A 23,163-nucleotide genomic window follows, 5' to 3' on the forward strand; every position below is an offset into this window, starting at 1 on the left:
AGGAAGGGGAAGACGTAAAACAGGCAACAAAGTTTGCTCTACACAAAGTCTTGCAGTTTTCACTTGCCTAGCTGCCATTTTTCATGTTCAGTAATCGTTATGAAAAGTCTGAAAGGCAGAGAGAATTGTCAGCACTGCTGAAACACAGTTGCTTATCTCAGTCTAGTAGGGAATCCTTAGACTGATAAAATAACAGTTGGCAGTCTTTCATTCCTGAAGCAATGCTTCGGCATCCGGGTACGACTGCACCTTTCACTCATACAGGTGTTTTGAAGAGTGTTTTGAAACCAGCACAAGGGCTGATTAGAAGTGGCAGACCAAAGCAGTTGGATTTTGCTCTCTCCTCTGTCAGAGAAGGTTTTTGCCATTTGTCCTGGCCCACGCTCTGGAAACACTATGTCATTCGTGTTGCAGATAATGCTGCCGTCCTTGGCTTCAACATAGCGTCCTTAGCTTCAGCATTCTCTTGGTACATCACCAGCTGCCCAAATTCTCTGAGAATTTCCCATTTAAACGTGTGCTGTAAAGACAAAATAATTATTAGTTTTATAGACAAAAACTACTAATGTGCTTGACTGACAATCAATGAACAGAGAAAGATCATGAAGTCAAAGATAGGAAAGGCCCATTAGCCCAGATCCTGCACATGCACAGAGCCCCATGATTTTAATAGGACTCCTGTCAGTCCCTGGAGTCCATCAGTGCAGATCTAGTTGTAGGGTCTAGGCCTTAATCTTCAGGTGCATCTCACCCTGCAAATGCAAGAAATGCCCCCTCTCCCTCAAACAGAGGCCTACTTTAACATTGCTTAGTTTCAGCTGCTGCTAGAATAAAGAGGCATTAACTTTAAAAATTCCTGTATTGTAGCAATATAGCCAAGCCTCAGTTGACCCTCTTATTTTCATATCAGTGAGGATTTCCCCATAAATGATCTGACCTTCCGTAAGGTGAAAATTAAATTGCTAAAGCAGACGAATTTTTTGCGTTAATACTAAAAAGTGGAATGGCCACTTCAATCTGCCCAGGGTGTTGTTTCACATGGGGCTACATGCACCCTGCACCACTAGACTGAAAAGCTAAAATGACGTAGGGCCAGATCCTCTGGTGCATTAGGGAAGCTTTGCCTGCTCCCTTAGCACAAAATGGTTCTAAAACTAGTAGATGCAGGAGAATCAGTCTAGTATAGGGGACCCATCCCTGCAGTGAGTCCTGAACCACCTCCCCCTGCCCATGGCTGGTACTGGGCTGTGCCTGGGGGAAAGGGAGAGCGCGCCTGGCTTGCTCCTACACTCTGTTGTTAGCCAAAGCAAACCAGATTAGTCTTTAGGGGTCTGACCCTGAGCAGAGAGAACCCCAGCCTGCAGGGGAGGAGTTGTCTTTTTTTAATGTGTCCATACGGTGCCCAGCACCATGGGGCTCCACCATAAAACAGATATTTACTACAACCAATATTAATGTGGCACAAATAGTTTTTCACTTAACTACATGTTTATGGGCCAGGTCCTGGGGTCTGGCCAAGAAGCACTCAATATAAGTCAAGAGGAGACTTTAAATAAACTGCTTGTACCATGTAAACAGACTTCGCTGTCTGGAGGAGAAAACCCATTGTTTATAAAAGGTCATTAAGCAGGAAATGGTTTAATGCCTGTTGATTTTAAAATGGGAACAACTGTGTTGAATCAGCCCAGAATGGCCTGGGGAGTGTGTAAAACAACTGTTCATTAAACCAGTTTATATATCAAATGCAAAGCTAAGCATTTTTTGATGTGAAGGATGCTTGCTTGCATTAGATATTTTAAGTCGTATTTGTGCAGCGCAGTTTGTTGTAGCAGCTGTTTATATGCTTTTAAAGCAGTGTATTTTCTGGACTTTTATACAGTAATTCCACACAGATCTACTGTATCTCTAGCTAATTTTGCAGATGCAGCACAGGATATGGTTAACACTTGTCACACAATAAATAATATCAAGTAGCCTCCAGACAATCCTATCTCTGTCCGCTTTCACTAGATCTGAGTTTGTTTTTAAATCATGCCTTGTTTTCTTTTATTACAAATGGGTTCTGCCTTTCTAAACTGGCCTGCCACATTACATCTTGTACTCTTGGCCATTAAAATGTTAACAGACTGTAGGTTTAGACTATATTTCTTCGTTAGGGAAAGGAGAGTACATAATGCATGTTCTAAAGATATGGGCCAGATTCTAAGGTGGTGTAAACAGGCATAGATCCACTGAAGTAAATGGGACTATCTGGATTTGAACAAGGGGAGGATTTGTCCCCCTAAGAGGTGGTACACAGAAAGGAAGAGAGCAGCACTTTTGAGGCATATACTGAATTTGTATGAAGTCAGAAATGGTTAATCTTGGGCAGTTTAAAACAAATCAAATATTTTGTAGAGAGCTGTGGCACTGGAACCCTGAAGTTATGTAGCTCCTAAGACACTTATGGTAAGTGCGTGTCTGATCTTTCACTACTTACTATTGTGCTGTGCTCCATCTTCATTTTGTTGAACATCTGTTAAAAGAAATGCAGCATTTTAAATATGTGAGGTGGTTATTATCTCTTCTTTGCAGTAGCCCCAAGGAGCATTAATAAAGAATCAAAGCTCCATTGTGCTAGGCCAGGGGTAGGCAACCTATGGCACACGTGCCAAAGGCGGCATGCGAGCTGATTTTCAGTGGCACTCACACTGCCCAGGTCCTGGCAACCGGTCCAGGGGGCTCTGCATTTTAATTGAATTTTAAATGAAGCTTCTTAAACATTTTAAAAACCTTATTTACTTTGCAAACAACAATAGTTTATAGAAAGAGACCTTCTAAAAACGTTAAAATGTATTACTGGCACGCGAAACCTTAAATTAGAGTGAATAAATGAAGACTTGGCACACCACTTCTGAAAGGTTGCCGACCCCTGTGCTAGGCATTATGCAAACAGTCCCTGCCTCCAAGAGCTTACAGTGTAGGTTATGATAAGAGGCAACAGGTGGATGGAACCCACAAATGGAAGAGGAGGATGAGGCAACAGGAAAGCAGGCAAATCATTGTACAGTTAGCAAATATCTTTGCTCACTACCTCTCTAGCCTTATAAGGATGAAAACATTAGAACAGTCTAAAGATACAAATTAAGGTTTTGTAAATTTCCAGGCCTTTATGAATAATTCCAGCTTGGCTCTACACAACATTAATCTTCATGAGAAAAAGTTACGAGCCTCAGGTTTGTTGGGCCAAGTGATCTTCTTGTCTAGCAATTCATCTTACACTTAATTATGTTATCCTGAGTCTGGCATGGTTACAATTACACTGCATAACTTAGTTACCTGGATATTACATAATGGAGTTTGGATGCTGAGACTATGGCTTTAAATCACAGCCCTGCAATGGGTTGGAGTGGCTTTGCACCACCCTGTGGCAGTTCCGAGAGGTATTGTGCCTCAGGGAAGCGCAAAGCCCCAAGTGAGCACAGCTGATGCAGAAGGGGGCAGGTCCCTGCTTTCTCACCATCCTTTTGGGAGTGCCTAGTGCTGCTAGCCAGTAGCAACCCTTGAATGTGGCTAGCCCCTGCATGGGGACAAAGAGGGAAAGCTCTTTGTGTTCCCCCAGTCTTACATGCTCTCCCTGGCATCTCTGCAATTTGCCCCACAATGAGAGCGCACATACATGGGTAAATATTGGAGCTGGCTGGGAATTTTTTGATGAAACTTTTTTTTTTCTGGAAAATGCTGCTTTGTTAAAACTGACACTTCCCATGGGAAATGGTTGGTTTGGACGAAACATTAGTCAGGAGGGTTTCTCAGGTTCAGGTTGGAATATTTTTTTGAAGGGGTGGGGAGGAAGGATCAGAGAAAGAGCCACCACTGAATAGCCAATAGTCCAGTGAACTCATTTAGGATGTGGGAGACCCCAGGTTCAAACCCCTGCCCAGGGCTCCCAGATGAGTGCCTTAACCACCAGGCTATTGGTTATTCTGGGGTGATTCTCTCTCATTTTTTGCAAAAATATTCATCAGGTGTCTGTTTCATTCTGATGCGGAATGGAACTTTTTTTTTTCAAAATCTCAAATTTTCACCATATGAGACAACAGTTCCACCCCCATCCCCTCAGCTCTAGTATATCTTCAGTCTTGTTATCGAGACATCTATTGGAGCTCTCTTTTGTTTTATCTTGTAAAGTGCTGAAATTTCTGTGTGGGCAGCTGCAGAAATGCAAGCAATCACATTTGTAAACGAGGATTTGTTTGCTTGTTTGTTACATGGAATCCTAGTAAGAGATGATTGGTTGTCACTTGGGAAATTGTAGGAAACTGGTAGAGTAGGGAATTTGTAAAAGGATCTGGAGCCTTTCATCTAGGGGCTAGACTTGGTGACCTCTCAAGGTCCCTGCCAGCCCTAAACTTCTATGATTTGGTAAATCATTGATTCTAATCTTCTCAAGACAGGTGATAATCCCAAGTGATTATCATCCGGTTTTGGTTTGGTCTATATGAACTGTGTGTGTGATCTCAGTCCAGTTCTTAATGGAAAGTTGTCCATATTGCACAAACCCCTCCTTATCATTACATTCCTTTTGTGGATAGTCTCGGCAGAGAAGCCAAAGACTGAATAGATGTGGAGCCCGAACTATCATTGTATTCAAAGGAATGGTTCCTCAGGTGTGAGGTACGTTGGTATAACACCATGAAAAAGTTTACACGGCGACTTCTCATGATGTACCAGCTTTGTGGCTAATTAGGAGTATAGCCCCCACTGTTGTCAATTCAGCACTTGTCATGTGCTCTAATTTCACTTATAATGTAGAGAATTCACAACTACGTATGACAAATTGTAAAATATGAAATATTTTGGAAAAATGAAAAGAACTAGAATATATATATCTGACCAACAAGCGTAAATGGTTTAATTACCGGCGTATGATCTCCGGTGAGAGAATTTCCTTTTCCACAGCCAGCAGGTTAAAACAGCTAGACCAGCTAACACAATGGCAATGGCAAGGACACCTCCAGCCTGAGCTCCTGGTTCATTTAGATCTAACAGATTGCTTCTGGTCGAGTTAGAGTTTGTGACGTTTTCCGAGTCTGAAGAGGAATAGAGAAAAGGAGAGAGAGGCTCTCAAACGTCATTCCAGATGAGTGTTCAACTGCATTTTATAGACATGAGATTCACACAAGTCTATAGGCTTCTATAGCCCTCCTATACAAATAACTTTCATCCCACCACCACCAATATTTTCTGAACAAGGCCAAATTTCTACCTACATGGTTTTTAATTATTAATCAATATTACACACACTTTTTAGGCATACATTTTCCTCCTATGGAAGGATTTAGTAACACAACTTCTCTTGAAAATAACAGCACTATGTGTGTTCAAGTGACAAAGTCCTGCCCACACCAAAGCTGCCTGTCATTTTGGATATGCTCTTCTGAGACAGAAATCTACTGAACAGCTTTCGAAGATTAGTTTTTGAGTGATTTGTTGTACTCAAAATTAGACTTGTTTTCAAACAAGAATGAGGGACAGATCCTTAGCTGGGGTAAGTTGTAACTCCATGGATATCTGGTCCCGAAGCTTTCAAAGCCTCACCAATGACCATGAGGATTCCCTAAAGAGACAACCCAAAATGGCAGCCATGCTTTGGCAATTGCCATGAGACCCTGCAGTTCATCCTGCAGGTCACCACACTACACAAGTGACAGCACTAGGGAGTACATATTGTTGTGCCTGTATATTTATTTATATATTACCAACCCACAGATACACAATGATATGACTTCAAAACTGTTGCTGCCTCATTGGACCAAGTACAGGATTTTGTAGGCTCCTGAGGGAGCCATGAAGACTCAGCTGCCATCGTGACGTCGTTCCTTTAGTGGAGAAAATCCCCTACAGCCATTTAAAAACGTTGTTTACTACTCCAAAAACCTACTGAAACAAGATTTCTATGAAAATTTGGCTTCTAATAAGTATTCCGCTGTATGTGAGCAAAAATCTCTGGCAGAATAATTGTTCACATGTGCCTTAAGAATAGGGTTGCTAACCCTCCAAGATTGGCCTGGAGTCTCCAGAAATTAAAGATTAATCTTTAATTAAAGATTATGTCAGGTGATGAAATCCCCAGGAATACATCCAATCACAATTGGCAACCCTACATAAGAAGCCCCATCCTTTCCTCAGGGCACTTGCTGGTTTGGTTGTGCTGCTTCGTTTCCTCCTGGCTAGTAGGGACGATGCCCCAGTAAGGGACAAGAGAGGTGATGAGAAAGCTCCGATATCTTCTGGTCCCTGCCCACAACACAAGTTGTGTCCTCTCCCCACCTTCTCAGGGCCAGCTCATATCATACTCTTAACCCCATAGCCTATTCTTCTTCTGCCCTGTCTCAGGAGACATTCACCACTTCTCCTCCTCTTTTCCTGGTTCCAGATTCCCCTTCCATTCAGCAACCATGGCAGACAGTAGGTTTGAGCTGTTGCCTATAGACTTGTATTTTTTTTAATATCTGCTGTAAATAAGCAATAAAATCAGCACATGTGCATTCAGAATAATGGGTGAAATCCTGGCCCTATTGGAGTCAATGGCAAAATTCCCATTGACTTCAGTGGGGTTACGTTTTTTTGTTTGTTTGCTTGCTTCTAAAAACAGTAGAGTGATGTATTCTGGAAAAGTTAATCAACCTTATAAAAGGTAAAATAATTCTTTTCAGAATGAATGTGACAAAATGTCTTTAGGAAGATAATAGTGAACGGGTTATTCCTATTTCCTACAGGGTGGAATGTTGGCACTAGCAAGCTACCAAATGCCCCTTATCTTGCAATCTGTACTCATGTATGCGTGATCTTTGCTCACGCTAGTAATCACATTGATTTCATTGGTATTACTTCACTGAGTTTGCAAGATAGATCCCTTTAGCTCTGACCCTGCAGCTGGCTCTGCAAAGGCACAGGGGTCTACCCACATAGTGCTGCTTGCAGGATCGGGGCCTAAGATTGCAATGTCTGGAGCAAGGCTTTATCTTGACTTTATGCTTGTCTGTAAGGCATCTATCACACTACAGGTGCTACAGCATGTAAATATAGATTTGTACAGAACAGGAAAAGTTATCTGTTTTGTGAATTTGAGTGGTTAAGTCTTGGTTTTTATTACTAATAACTTCCATCAGCAATAAATGGTCTATCATCCATGTGTCTCTCATTGATTGTTCTGAATGCTTTGGCCTAATACCATTTCCAGTTATTTGGTGCTTGGATGAATAATCCAATTAGACATTTGTACAAACCTAGTTTCAAATGTCTCTTTGTCTTCAAAGCAGTTTTGGAGACTGAAAACAGAACTTTAAAACTACCCACAGAAGAAGCATAGCTAAGAGAGTGGTTGTCAACCAATGTGGTGGGACTTCAGGAGTCATGGATCCACTACATATTAAAATGTCTTTCCTTTAAAAGTAAGCCTTCAGCACTGAGCTAGGCCTAGTGTGGTTCCCACAGGAGCTGAAGGGGGAATCATAGTGATTCCAAAACTGTTTCAGGGGAGTGGGAGAGAACTTCTGTGATCAGGATGGTGCTTCTTACTTCCACACAGAGGAACGGTGATCTGTGTGCAGATCTAGGAGGCCTAAGAGGGTGTTTAGCTTCATTTGAAAAAAGTCACATTTAAATATAAACACTGTGGCCTAAATTTATATAGGCTTTAAAAATTAAACTCATTTCAGTAGGTCACTGGACTATCATGCTGTTAATTAGGCTGCTACTCATCAGAGATGTACATGTAGACACACACACACCTGTTATTTGCCAAATATTAAGCAACTTACAGAGGATAGTTAGATTTTGCTGTAGTAGTTCATTTTCTATGATGCATCCTACTTTTATATCAGAATTTGCTTCAATCTTCAGTGTGCTGAAAACACTGTATGTGCCATCATTGTCTTGGATGATCTTTAATGATGATGGATGGAGGGTGCTGTTGTCTGTTCTATTTATCCAGTAAATGTTTGGCTTTGGGTATCCTTGGCTATAGTTGCAACTTAATGTCACCTCTTCTCCAATATTTGGGTGGATTCTTATAGGTCCACTTAGTACTGGCAGGCTGTTATTGGCTGGAAAAGGAAAAAACATTAGCATTTTATAATCTTTTCAAAAGATTAAGGAATGATTCAGATTATAGAGCACAGGTTCTGGGGATTATAAACTCATAGCTCAGACATAAATATCAGCCTGCATGGACATTAGGCCAATTACTTCAGTGATTTACTGAAGGAATCAGAAGGCCAAACCAAAGGGGAAAAGGGTCTTAAACTCACTTCAGTAGCATTTTGCAAGACGATTCAGAACTAACTCAGAGAAGGCCCCACCATGGAAGAGGTTGTAAGAGACGTATCAGAGAGCAGAGCTCTCCCAACTGTTCTCCTTGTGGAGATCCCCCATAATGCCCATCAGGGTAGATGGGGATACACACACAGTTGCACAGAGGAAGCCCTGCCTCCAAGCCTGGCAGAACTGCATGAGGCTAGGGCATCCACATGGAGATCCTATGTCCTCTGCACTGGCTTTAGCAGCTTCTTTCCCTGGCAACACAGTTCCATTGCACTAATAAGGAACCCTGGACCACGCAGAGAGACTTCTGCAGGTGACAGGAGTGGGTGTATGGTTGTAAGGAATTGGCTGATCTCCCTATTTCCACATGGAGGAATGCGATCCATGCGTGGATCTAAGGGGCACAATCCAGGCCTTCCTTTGCACACAGTACTATTTTAAAGCTATTTGGGGCTAACTGACTTTGGCTCTTTCAGTCTTCCAACATATCACAAAGCAACAAAGAGTGGTATATGAAGGCAGATCAGATTAACAAATGAAGTACTGCTTTACACCACAAACAACTCTTTACAACATAAATTCCCAGCTTGCTTACAAAATATTGTTTTCATTAAATAATTTTCCATCTGGATAAATAAACTTCCAGAGGACATGGATACTTTTCACAAGGGACAGGGCTTTAATTCTGAGAGTGGCAGGAAGCCCAAAAGAGGATCTACTCTTATTTTCAGTTTACTGCCTAAGGCTATGATCCTACAGTCAGATTCACCCCAACACCTTCAATAGGGTGTTGCCCAGAGGCATTGGCTCGTGATCATCAGATGGGAGGATTAGGGACTAACTTTTTTTTTTTAACTCAGATTTCTGGCCAAAGTGAGGCTATGCCCTCTGCTTCCTCACATCTATGACCTGTGGGAACTGCACAGTAACATTTGCTCCAAGCTGAACTGTTTATGACAGCCAGAAATGAAGAGTCAGTTAAGCAGAGTTAGAATTGCTATCCGCAGCTTCAGAGTCGCTGCCTTGGATTTTATTAGGATGGGGATGGTGTGAATAAATGCAGTAAGGCAGAGGAGCTCAGAGGTTATGAAACCTATACTGGTGAAAATAAAATAGATCACTTCATCATTCCAAGCAGAAAGAAATATGGCGGGGAGGATGGGGACCAGAACAGCTGCTGGAAGAGAGCCAAAAATTAGGAGTGTACCAAATATCTAATCGTCACTTTTATTATTTGTATTATATAGCGTTTAAGATCCCCAGTCACAGAACTGGACCCTGTTGTGCTAGTGCTATACAAACGGGACAAAAGATGGTCCCTGTCCTAAACAGTCCTTGGTTCAGCCAGGCACTTAAGCACATCCATAACTTTAACATGTTTAAGTGTGTTGCTGAAGCTGAGCTAATCTGACTAGCTGGAATTGTTATATGGGTGAAGCCAAATAGCTATACAGTTACTGAATAATGAAGTATAAATATATTAAAGTGGATCATTACAGCAGAATGTTTGTAATGAGAATCAACACCAACCGTAAATCAGCCTCCCAAAACATGGCACAATATATATTGCTCTTTCTATTGCATTTGGTTACTAACTTATTGCCATTTCAAAATATATTGATAACACTGCACTGCAAATGGAACATTACTTGTGGTTCCATTATGCGCACATTGGGATTTCTCTCACTCTTTGTCCTAATTAAAGCTTGTTTTCCAAAATACATTTTGGCACCTGATTCTGAAAAAAAATTACTTTTACTCCCTACCCCCAACCTGTGTTGAGTTCATATCACATCTGGCTCTCGGGAGAGGGGCAGGGGAAGCAGTAGAGCCAGCCATGCCATAGGTCTCATTGGGCTTTGGAAGGTCATTAAAAAAAATAGTCATCTGAAGACAAATAACAAAACTGTCACTGGGATTTGGCCAAGTACTTGTCTGAGTCAGAATTTGGGTACAGTCCTGCCTGAAACTGACTTGTTTAACTACCCTCTCAGTAAACATAAGTGTTCCCTCGCCCCTTGTCCCTCCCTGAACAGCTGAGGGAAGGGTAAGCCAAACAGTCTGTGCTTCAAAAGTTGGAGGACTAGATGGTTTTGAATTGTTTATTGTGATACTGCCCTTGACCGAGTTAAAAGCTTGGATTGTCTAAGGGAGGCAAATTAGTGTGGTGGCACTACCACCATTTGGGGCATGGGGAAATCCTCCTCCCTTAGCCTATTGTGTGACAAATGCCCCTTCTGCAGCATCCACAGAGATCTAGGGTGGCAAACTGCTGTTTGATATTGGTTTTATATGGAATAGAAGGGCTTACCTGCTACCTTGAGGGCCACATCTGCATTGTGAATAACCCTGAAAACCACGTCCTTCTTCTGTACTATGCACCGGTATGTGTGTTCATCTCTCAGGCTGACGTTTAGCAGCAGCAGAGAAAAAATGCCATTTTCCAGCTTATCCTGAAATAATCGAGTCCTGTTTCTGAAGTCTGCACACTGCTCGCTTTGGTTCTCATGACCAGAATTAAAGGTGTGTACCACTGAACATGGTTTTGAACCATCCGCTATTTGCCAAAAGACCCGTAGCTTATTTAAAATGAATTTTTTCTCTGGAGTATAAATGCAACTCAGTTCAGCAGTGCTGCCTATTGTGCTGATAACTTTCTTATCTTCCTCTGCAGTAACTACAAAGATAAAAAGGGGAACAAATTGAAAATCAGTCTGAAGAAAAGCAGTTTAATATACTTGTCACAATCCTACTTACCAGCTGGTTTGAAAAGGAGTACTTATATTTTCAAAACAAGAATATCAATATTCACTTGTTTGTAAAGAAAAATAATTGCTTAGGGCCAAGTTCTGATCTCATTGCCACCAAAGAAGGGAGAAAGTATGATCCAGTGATAAGGACACAGGTTCAAAGTTCTCTTCGCCGCCACCAACTTTGTGTGTGACCTTGAGCAAGCCACTTAATCTCTCTGCTTCTCAATTCCCCATCTGTAAAATGGGGATTAAAGTGGAGACAATAGCACTTCCCCACCTCACCAGGGTGTTGTGAGAACAAATACATTAAAGATTGTGAGGTGCTTAAGTAAAGGGGTGAGAGGCATACAAGTACCTACAATAGAAACAAAGTAACTGTGACTCCACTTGAGGTACTCCTTGCTTGCACTGGTATTACTGATCCTTAAAGATCATGTGTAGCATTATGTATCCATTTGTAACAATTTACCAAGGGTTGTGATGGATTCTCCACCTCTGACAATCTTTAAATCAAGATTGGATGTTTTTTTTCTAAAAGATGTGCGTTAGGAACTATTTGGGGGAAGGCCTATGGCCTAGTGTTATACAGGTGATCAGACTAGATGATTACAATTGTCCTTTCTGGTCTTTGAATCTCTGAACAAACATTATATGGTCCCCATGTTAAACGGACAACAAATAGCAAAATTAAAGTAACCTATGTAAATGGGTGGACCTGTTTAAATCAATGGGACTAGACCCAGGGCCGGTCCTAGACCAAATGGCGCCCCACGCGAGGAGCGTCTTTGGTGCCCCCCCCCCATTTGTTAAACTTTTGAATACCTTACAGCACCCCAAACCCAGTGCCCCTCAAGCCCTTCACCCTAGGCGATCACCTGGGTCGCCTGCCCCTAAATGTGTCCCCAACTACAGCCATGAGAAAGTAATATACTGTGAGGAAGGGTGACAGATTATAGCACTATATGGAGAATTTTTTCCTGAAATTCTGTTAAGTTTTAAGTGAAGGACTCTAGACATCGAACCTACATTAAAATCAATAATGACTTTTACTGTACTAATGATGAGTGCAAATGAAAGTAACTCTTGGACTGCCAGGCCCACACCCAAGCCCACTCAGCACATTGTCCCTTGCAGGATTGAAACTTAAACTTAGGTGTTCTATTCTATGCATCCGATGAAGTGGGCTGTAGCCCACGAAAGCTTATGCTCAAATAAATTTGTTAGTCTCTAAGGTGCCACAAATACTCCTGTTCTTTTTGTGAAACTTAAAAGATTCCAATCTGTTAATATAAAATAAAGCTTCTTAAACTGTGCCCATCTGTCTCCCAGGGGTTCTTCAGGTTTCCCTTCCCTACATTTTCACTTCTTCCATGCCCTCGGATATCTCATATCCATGACAGCCATCCTCTCTGGAGGGAGGGCTGGATAATCTTTCAGTTGTCTAGAGATGGTAGCTAGACATCAGTGTGAGATGGCACCTCTACCCAAGGGCCAGCAGAGGAGCTGCGCTCAGCCCAGGGAATGAATTGTGGAAGGGTTAAAAAGGCTGCTATTTACTCTACTTCACCATTCAGTCTTTTTCATTTTGGCAAACTGCGTTCATGTTCCAAAAGGGTTTATTAGGACCTCATGAAACCCTCTTAGTTACGTCCTCCTTTGTGCACCAGCATCATCACTGTTAACAGGGAAGCCCAGGAATCATGTTTTAGGCTCTGTGTCTGTGACTACTTACACACACGTTTAACTTTATGTACATGAATAATCCCATGAAAGTCCAATGCAACTAGTAATGTGCATAACGCAGTTATGCCAATCCCAAGCATACAAAAACCATGAGTCAGGCCTCACAATATCATGGGATTAATTTAAAAACCACAAGATTTTTTTTTAAATGTTGGCTTCTATTCCTTTGCCTTCTAGTTTCTCGACACATTTATGTTACTTCGAGTTTTTCTCCACAATCATGGGGGCTAGAAACCTACTTTAATCCCCCCTTCAAATAAATGCTAGATTCTCACAAAATCACAGGACTCAAAGGGTCTGAGCCAAAGTCAACTGAAGTCAATGGGAGCCTTTCCATTGACTTCCATATGCTTTGGATCAGGACCTGGAGTTTGGAGGAAGAACTCCAAATATTGTAAGAATCATGATCAAATCTCAAGTTTTGGCAACACATTAAACGTGTAAGGGTATGCCTGCACTGCAGCTGGAAGGTGTGATTCCCAGCCTGGGGAGACAGACTTGCGCTAGCTCTGCTTGAGCTAGCATGCTAAAACTAGCAGTGTGGATGTTGTGGCACTGGCAATGGCTTGAGCTAGCCATCCGGGCTCTGACCCAGAAGGTTGGGCAGGCTTGGACTAGGGTAGCTAGCCCGAGCTGCTGTCAGTGCCGCGACATCTATGCCACACTGCTATTTTTAGTACACAAGCTCAAGCAGAGCTAGCGCGAGTCTGTCTACCCATGCTGGGAATCGCACCTCCCAGCTGCAGTGCAGACACAGCCTAAGGGTATGTCTACACATCAATTAAACACCCGCGGCTGGCCTGGGTCAGTTGACTCGGAGTTGCAGGGCTCTGGCTGTGGGGCTGCAAAACTGCTGTGTAGACATTTGAGCTAGGGCAGGAGCCCAAACTGTGGGACCCTGTGAGGGGGGGCGGTCCCAGAGCCCAGGCTCTAGCCAAAGCCCAAATGTCTACACAGCAATTTTCAGTCTGGCAGACTGAGCCCGGGAGCTGAAGTCAGTTTGATCTGGGCCATCTGCAGTCATGCTGTGGGGCTTTAATTCCAGTGTAGAGATACCCTAAGTGGCCTCAGTCCTGTGAACAAAGGTATTACTTGCTATGAATAAGAGTGGCAGATTGTAGCCCTAAATGGAAAGGTCACGGAATCCTGCAGTACATTTACTGCTGATGTGGTAGGTTCACATTCTCAACAAACACCCTTCCCCATGCCAAGGTAGAGTGCGCCGTGACTAGGCATGTACGGTTTTAACAAACACTAAACGTGACTCAGCCAAACTTAGATGATTCTGTGTCTAAGAAGAATGGGGCAACTCTTAATTCTTCTATGAAACAGAAAAATACTTTAAATCTCATTTGATAGTCTCTCTATCCCCATACCCACACTTTATTTGGGGGTAAATTGGGGAGCTTTTAGTAATCAAGAGTAAGAGAAATGTTTGGGGCTTACCAGTAATGTATGGTGCTAGTTGTATTACTGGTATCTGCTTTGTCAGTGCGTCTCAATCTCGATCTGTACAAGTCTTAATGTTCTACTTGTGAAGCCTCCTCTTGGCAGATGTGTTGATTATGCCGTGATCACTAGGTCAGCTCAAGGCCAGAACTTGCAGAGGGGTTCTGTGCAGGAAGGGCTTTCAAAATTCTGCTGCAAATGTTAATCTCTCTCTCCAGAGGTTAAGGCTAGTGCATTTGCACACAGCACTGTCTAGCTCCTTTTTCATGTTAACTCACTCAGAGCCGGATTCTGATAACTCATTCTGCATAGCACTGTATTTCATGAGTGTTCTCATTGACTTCAGTGGGAGTACTCTGGCGGTAAGGTATTATTCAGTCCGAATAAAGGTCCCCAGGTAGTCCCAGTGTCCTTAATAAAATCACAAGGACATTTGACATTCTTTATGCAAATTACTGAAAGTCTCATATTAAAGAATCTTTATGATTCCTGTTCAAAAGCACTGTTTAGATTTCTGATTTATGTTGTGCACATACATACTCTGTATATTCAAACAAATGCTTGTATTAAAAGTGATTATATAGAGAATAACTTTTTCTTAACTTACCGCATCCCAGAGCACAAAGAAACAGTAACCAAAGTCCAGAGCTATAAAAAACAAAAGATAAAAGCTCAATGATGATAATGCAATCGTAAGTGCATACGTACTATTCACAGTTTTAAATACAATAGTAGTAGCGTAGCTTAGCAACAACATATGGGTAGCAATATCTATTATAGAGACTCAGAATAAGTACCCACACTTTTGACAGCTACAAAATGTCACTTTAAAATTATCACTCTGGGAAAAAGCAATAAATTGAAGGATAATACACTATACTGGGCTTGAAACCAATGCTATCTACCTTTCTGATTAACAGTTGACTGGATCAGTCTGTGGCATGTCAATGAAACATGTTGATGTGACTACTGAAAAAAAGCTGACTATGCAGATCACCTTCTTGGGTGTATGGGAATATATATATAGATAAAAATGTATATAGGGAATACGTCATGGTGTGGAGTGGTATAAAGGCCTCACTGGCATGACTCTGGGATGGTTGCATTGTTCCCAAGTGGCAAAGCCACAAGTGGGTTATGCAGATCATTCCAGTCACCTCAAATGAGTATTTTGTATATGTCATATGTTACAGGAAAAAACTATTTTATGAATGTTTTAGAAAGTCCCAATATTTTTTTAAAGCTATGTTTGTAGAATATAAGAACGGCCATACTGGGTCAGACCACAGGTCCATCCAGCCCAGTATCCTGTCTACCAACAGTGGCCAATGCCAGCTGTCCCAGGGGGAGTGAATCTAACAGGTAATGATCAAGTGATCTCTCTCCTGCCATCCATCTCCATCCTCTGACAAACAGAGGCTAGGGACACCATTCCTTACCCATTCTGGCTAATAGCCATTAATGGACTGAACCTCCATGAATTTATCTAGTTCTCTTTTAAACCCTGTTATAGTCCTAGCCTTCACAACCTCCCCAGGCAAGGAGTTCCACAGGTTGACTGTGCGCTGTGTGAAGAAGAACTTCCTTTTATTTGTTTTAAACCTGCTGCCCATTAATTTCATTTGGTGGCCCCTAGTTCTTATATTATGGGAACAAGTAAATAACATTTCCTTATTCACTTTCTCCACACCACTCATGATTTTATATATCTCTATCATATCCCCCCCCTATATGTAACCCTCCACCTGTAAAGTCCAGGTGCCTTCACTGTCATAAGTCTCATTGTTCAGAACTTGGGAGGGAGAAAGATAAAAATGAAAACCAATAAATATAACATACACTTTCCAAAACAGTCTGAAAATAGAATCTCTATACATAACAATGCCACAACTCTGACATTGGAGTTTTTCCAGGGCTAGTGCCCTGTCCCAATGGACAGGGATTAATTGCTCTTTCCCATTGGTATAAAACCCCCACTACTAGCTCTTCAAAGATGTAAGAAATCAGACTTAAAAGCCATAACACTTTTATGTCTAGCAAAGCTCTTATGGCTGAGATTGAATCTTGCCCATCTTGGGCCTCAGATAGGGTTAATTTGGGGGGGTGGGGGTGGAAAGGGAGGGGGTGGTCACATTATTCTGGCTGTTTGAGAAAAACAAATGTGGCTGTGTGAAGCTGCTCAGGGTTTGGAATGTTAAATAAGTCTCAGTGGGCTGATGTTGCAGCTTAAAATAAATTCATTTCTTTATTACTGGGAAGTTTTTCAAGGAACAAATGGGAATTGTGCACTGTGTAAATTATCACCTCTACATACTTGTATATTATACAATGTTAAAAGAACATTATTGAGGTAGCAAAGTCAAGCATTCAAAAGTTAGAGAATGTCAGAATTAAGGTGGCTTGTACAACCGTACTTTACCCCCCTTGTGTATATGCATTACGATATAATCTTAATTGCAGATCACATACTATTTTTTTCACTGGACAGCTGCCTCATTCTGTGCACAGACTGGATGGTGCTCACTGAATGAGTAGCTATTTAATATTATATTTTCTCCTCATTCAATGAGTGGCCCATCTCTTCTTTGTGGCACACTTTGCTCTGAAGACAGAATTATTAATTTCCTCATGGACTTTTTTAATGGAGCTCATTGCTATAGTATTTGAATGCTTCACAAACTGTAATTTATTCTCACAGCCCCCTTGTGAAGTGAGAAGAGTGTTTGACTTTGCAACCTTAATAATGTTCTTTTAAAGTAGTTTTGTGTGTGTGTGTGTGTGTGTGTGTGTGTGTAATTCCCTATGCTTTTAAAAAAGCAAACTGAAAAAAGAGAAATTGCATCACATGGAATCATGTGGACAACTGCTTGGGTCATCAGCAGGACTGGAACTTTCAGATCCACTGCAGAGACCTCTACCACTTGAGTAATGGAGTAACTGATAAGAATAGTAGGTTGTTATCCTCCATGGACCAGCACTAGGTGGGGATGAGACACACATTATGAAGCGCATTGGCAGATGTATGGTGACAGCCGAGGAATGGTGAGACTCAGGAATCTTGGGTTCTATTCCAGGCTCTGGAGGGGAATTTGCTGCAATGAGCATGGAGTCTTTTACCTGTTCCCCAAGCTTGAACCTTTCTGCCCCATCGCCTACAACTTGTTCCTGTCCCAGTGCTGTCTCTTTCCCACCCTGACTCTTGTCTCTCCTTGCCTACTTAATCCCAGTCTCCACTCCTTGGGTTCTTCATCCTAGTCCCCCGCTCTTTGCCCAGCCAGTCCTAGGATTCCCCTCTGGACTTGCTGTCTGAGTCCCTAACTCACCCTGCCCGCACCTAGCCAGTGCCAATTCCTGGGCTTCTCATCCAATCCCAGTGTAAACCACCCACATTTTAGCTCCTTGCCTCAATCTCCCTTCCACCTTGGCTCCTTGTCCCAGTCCCTTTGCCCAGCTAGTCCCAGTTCTCCCTCTGCACCCTAACTCTACATCTGATCTCAGTGTTCCCCCCCCAACCAGCTGGCTCCTAGTCATCTCCTGAATTTCCCTGACCAGTCCCAGTCTCACCAGATTTTGTCTCCCAACCTACTCCATTCCTTCTCCCTAGTCCAGTTTTGTCGCCTCTGCATTCAAATCAAACTGCTTCCTCCTCCACACATGCTGGGTGCCAGCAGGGGGGCATTGAGAGGACAGGAGATTCGGGCTCCCGGCACTCAGTTCCAGTGCTTGGGCCTATCCCAGCCCAAAGCAGCTGGGAGCTGCCACTACAGCGAAAATCCAGCTCCCCTCCTGTAGCTCTGGGCTGGAGGCAGCAAGCTCAGTCACTGTGTGGAGATGGTGCATGTGCAGTCTGGTTAGCACTAGGAGCTGTGAGGGGATGGTGCATGATCCATGTATGCATGTACATGTATGTGTGTGTTTCTAGATAACATATGGCTCTAGAATACCTTCCTTTAAAAAATCACCTTGGTACTATTTTTAAATCCTGTGGTTTTGTTTGTTTGTTTTCCTTCTTAAACAATGGGTCTAATCAGGGGTGGATTAGGGTTTGTGGGGCCACTGGGCCAGAGCAAGTGGCGGCCCCTCCCTACCCCTTCTGCCCAGAGTCCCCCTGCCTCCAGCCAGGGAGCGGGCTCGGGGTGCGGGGGCTTGCCCCACTCTGCCCGCCTGGCGCTCCTGCCGGGGAAATGGGGTTGGGGCATGCCTTACTCTGCCACCCCCCCCACCCCGGTGCTCCAACTGGGGATAAGGGGCGGGGCGCAGGGGTGCCCATTTTTCCCGGCCCCCTCACTTGGCTGTGGCAGCTGGAAACGGGACCCACTGGCCCAGTGGCTAATCCACCACTGGGTCTAGTTTCCTGTTGAACCAAAGAGAAACCAACGCTTGATTGTCTTTCATTGGACCTTTCAGGGAATTCCCCTTAAGAGGTATTGCTGGTGCCAATGAGAAAGTAACAAGTGTAAGTGGGGCTGTCTGTGCTATGTAGCCAAAATGCATAACTGGTGTCAATATAAAGCTGTTGTTATTGGATTAGGATCTTAATATTTCAGTCCAGAGTTTAGACAAGACAGATCCAGGGCCTGACCATCCTCCCTCCTAAGTGGATGTTAATGCTGCTGCAGTCCACAGTGCTTGCAGAGTAGCTCAGTTACTGAGCACCAACCTGAGCAGGTGAGAGGGTTCCTTCTTTCCTTGAAACCAGAGGAATTCCTCTGTCATGCCCATTTGGGATTAATTCCTGCACCAACTGGAGTGGGAATGATTTCCACTGACTTAAATGGAAACTGGATCAGTCCCTTAGTTTCTTTTTAAATGGTTTGTTTTTCTCCATTTATCCTTCCCCCCCCATTTTTAAACTTTCGGTGAGACAGGAGAAAGTTTCACTTCCTCATTCTCACACTGGCCCACTGAGATTATAATTCCTACTCTCATCTTCATATTTACATGTACAATTTACCTTCTTCTCATGAGAACTGATTTGATGCAGTTGAAAATTGCAATGTATTTTTGGTGTGTTTTTGGTTTTCTGAGCACATCAAAAAATATGATGATGTTCATGGTGCAACAACAGGGTGTTTTGTTTCACATTTAAATCAAATCTATAAACCATGACTATGTCCTAAACTGTATCAAGAACAGCTCTTTGTGCCTCATCAGTGTTATATTTCTCTTAGCTGAGTTATCAGTCAATTGCCCTACATCTTTATCTGTTTCATGGCATTTTTCCATAACTGTAGTTTTCCAGATAATATAAAACATGTGTTTATTTAGATCTTTCTATTGTTCACACCTTAACCAAAAGAAAGTCTGTCTGCAGTGACATTCGCTCTACTTCTCTTTTTAAAGAGATTCTTACAGTGCTTCACAAATAAACATCACTAACCACCTACATGAAACAGTTGGGTGCACTGCTGTGGTTTTTCAGCACAGAATCAGTCATGCAGAGCCGAGTGTTGGGGTTGATCACAAAACCCACAGTGCGAGTCATTTTACTGACTTTAATTGTCTTTGTATTCCTAATCCTGAGAGGTGCTGGGCTCCCACAACTCCTACTGTAGTCAAGGGGAGAGGATGGGACTCAGGTGGGAATGATAAAGAGCAGTCCTATTTGTTCAATATGACAGACTGACAACTGCACTGGCACTTTGTTGCCACATCTCATTGGAGGCATAACAAACAAATGTAGTCCGTCTCCTTTGCTGTAGTGCATGGTAAAAATGTATTGTTGGGGAATATTCCCCATTGAAAGGAACATGATAAGCAATTGGCCTTGGGGATTAATCAACTTGTAAATGAAGCAAGAAATTTTAGCCTTATGCTGTGCTGCGAGTACTCGATGAAGCATTCACACAAGGGCTTGTCTTCTCTAGGAAAAGGGGTGTGTACCTCTATCACATGGCAATGAGAGCTAGGCAGAGAAATGTTTTGTGGAGGATTTTGCTATTTCCAAAATGGATTTTGTTCCGATTCAGAACAAAACCCAAAAATTTCAAAATTCTCCAGACAAAGGGATGGAGCCCCAGCTCTGGGCAGTCTACCTCATGTGCTGTCTCAGGGTCTGAGGTCTCCAGCAGCTTGCCAGGTGGGCTGCCGAGGAGGAGCCAGGAAACCAGGCTGGTTTCCATTAGAACCCTGCCTGGTTTCTGGAGGAACTTTGTGAAAATCAAACTGTCTCTGCAGAATGTTTTGATTTCAACGAATCAGCAAATGTCAACCAAAAAGGTTTTGTCTGAATTTTTCAGACCACCTGTAGTAAGAACTATCATAAGGTAAAATCCTAGTGAGACAAGGCACTTTGTAGTTTTCACGCAAATTAGGAGTTTGAGGTAAACACTATGCTCCTGCTAGAGTTATAGGGAAAAAAATGTGTACATCTAATTCAATGGGTGTTGAAGTCTCTGCACAGACTTTGGGCAGAATTTGGCTCTGGTAGTGCAGGATCTAAGCGCTAATTCTTAACCTGAGAATAAAGAAAGCACCTTTATATTAAGCTAATTAGAACCACAAAGGCCAGTTTTCAGATTCACTCTGGGGTGTGTGGGGGGGGGGGGGAGGGAGGGGGCTGTAAAACTTGCCCCTTGTGTTTTTAGTTCAATAATAAAGTACCACTACTATTCAACAGCAAAGTAACCTTCCCCTGCCATAACAATCCCAATAGCATTTTCTGCCTTTCCCGCTATGAATTCCAGTCAGGGTCAAGGGGAGATTTATCTGAGTTGCACATTCCTTTCCCCGTAACACAAGGAGCAGAAAGTACTGACTTCTTAGGAGCAGGAGCAGGCCCTCTGGTTTGCCCCTAGTGCCCTCTCTTGATAAAGGAAGATTAAATTATGAGCAGCCTCAGCCTTACCCTGACAGCCACAACAAACACACCAAATGGATTGGGGGTGGGAATGAATCAACCTACAGGTAGACACACACACCAGTCAGTGGGAAGAGTTGGCAGGAAAAGTTGGACCTTCCTGGAGCCTGGTCATTTTTGTAGTCAGCCCCCACCCCACCCACCAATTGTACTGACAAAATTGAGAGCAAGTTTAGTGCACCCAAATCCCTCCTGCAGCACAAACACCCAAACCTGGCACCTGGATCCAGAGTGCGCCGCCCAGTTTTTGATGCCAACCCCCCAATTTCTAACAGCTGAAAAGAGAGCAAGTGTAGATGCTCCTGTTGGAGCAAGAAAATCAGGACCATGCACCCCCTCAGCATAACATTGATTGACCCCTCCCTCCCCCTTCCCCGTTTGACGCTTGGCTCCCGGGGGGTAGGAGCAGGGTCAGTGACTGTCCATTGCCAAGGAAATGAGCTGACTTGGCCGGCTGCCGCTGGGCTGACAGCACTGTTCAGTGTTTGTCTTTTGGGCGTGCTCGGAGCAGAGCGACATAGTTCTCTAGTGCGATGGCCCAGTCGGGGGGGGCTGGGTACTACGACCCGGAGCCCCCTCAGTTACCCAGCGCCAGCAGGCACGTGGGGGGCGCGGGCGCGGGGTCCGGGCAGTACGGAGACCAGGAGTGTGAACCAAGCGCGAGTCTCTGGGTGCCCCCCCCCCCCCGCACTCACCTTCTTAGCTCCATCCCGGCGCGGGGCGCTGCTCGGGCAGCCTCGGGGACTCGGCGGGAGGCGCAGGCACTGGTCCCTCGGCGAGTGTCGGACGGAGAAGCAGTGAAACAGCCGCTGAGCCGTGCCTGGGCTGAGCCAGCTCCTCCCCCCTACGTCGTCCAAACCGGGGATTTCCGCGGCTGGTCCCTTCTCCCTTCCCACGCGGCTGGGGGCAGGAGAGTGACCGCGGGCGGGCCCCCTTCCTCTGCTGCCACCTGCAGCTCCCCGGCCAAGGCGACGAGAGCGGGATCGCGTCCTTTGACGAGCAGAGCAGAGCCCAGGCCAGGCGCGCTCCGCCACCCCGCGCCCGGGAGAGCAGCTCAGCCCGCGAGACCCCAGGCCCGAGCGCTTCGCTCTGCAGCCCGGGCAAAGGGGTGTCCCCTCAATGCACTGAAACGAGTCGCTAGGGCACCCCGCCTACAGATAATGCACCGGCCCTACCATCTCCACGGGGTTGGTAACCCAGTAGGGCCAACACCGTGCATTATAAACTCGCCACACTTTTGTCCTGGGGAGCTTCTCCTAGGCTTCCAGTACCATTCAACTCACTGCACCCACATTGGTGGGCGCAGGACTTAGATACACCCGAGGTGCTGAATAATAACAGTTGATGAATGGAAACTACTCACATGCTCCCTGGTAAGTTTCTGGTACACCACACAAGTGAGTCTTCTCCTTTTTAAAAGGCAACCTGTTGATTACACAAGAGCGAACAGTCACACTGTTGCTGAGTCTGGAACTATAGGGCAGCTGTTTTCAAACTTTTTTTCTGGTGACCCAGTTGAAGAAAATTGTTGATGCCTGTGATCCAGGGGAGCTGGGGATGAGGGGTTTGGAGGGTGGGAGGGGCTCAGGGCTGGGGCAGGGGGTTGGGGGGCAGGGTGGGGCGAGGAATGAGTAGTTCAATGTGGGAGGGGGCTCTGGGCTGGGGCAGGGATGCGGAAGGGGGTCAGGCTCTAGGATGGGGCCAGAGATGGGTCTGGGGTGCAGGAAGGGGCTCCGGGGTTGGAGGGGGCTCAGCGCAGGGGATTGGGGCATGGGCTTACCTCGGGGCAGCTCCCGGTTAGTGGCGCAGCAGGGGTGCTAAGGCAGGCTTCCTGCCTGTCCTGGCACCGCAGACCGCACTGCGCCCCAGAAGCAGCTAGCAGCAGTTCTGGCTCTGCGGGACTCTCACCCGCAGGCACTGCCCCTCCCCCAGCTCCCATTGGCCAGTTCCCGGCCAACAAGAGTGCAGAGCCGGTGCTTGGGCCCCCAGGAGCCAGACCTGCTGCTGGCACTTCCGGGGCACAGCACGGTATTGGAACAGGTAGGGACTAGC

General features: G+C 44.4%; 1 protein-coding gene across 1 annotated transcript; it reads right to left on the bottom strand.

The window, feature by feature from the left end:
* Positions 1-394: 394 nt before the first annotated feature.
* On the bottom strand, positions 395-21,838 carry ICOSLG (inducible T cell costimulator ligand). The gene is made up of 8 exons (XM_065423247.1): positions 21,807-21,838; positions 14,860-14,900; positions 10,619-10,984; positions 7,806-8,090; positions 4,902-5,072; positions 2,480-2,515; positions 1,581-1,588; positions 395-520 (listed from the first exon to the last, which is right to left on the bottom strand). The coding sequence occupies exons 1-8, from the start codon at positions 21,818-21,820 to the stop codon at positions 395-397; spliced, it is 1,047 nt and encodes a 348-aa protein (XP_065279319.1). The 5' UTR covers positions 21,821-21,838.
* Between the last annotated feature and the right edge of the window lie 1,325 nt (positions 21,839-23,163).

The sequence above is a fragment of the Emys orbicularis genome, chromosome 1 (assembly GCF_028017835.1).
Source record: "Emys orbicularis isolate rEmyOrb1 chromosome 1, rEmyOrb1.hap1, whole genome shotgun sequence".
Lineage (NCBI taxonomy): Eukaryota > Metazoa > Chordata > Testudines > Emydidae > Emys > Emys orbicularis.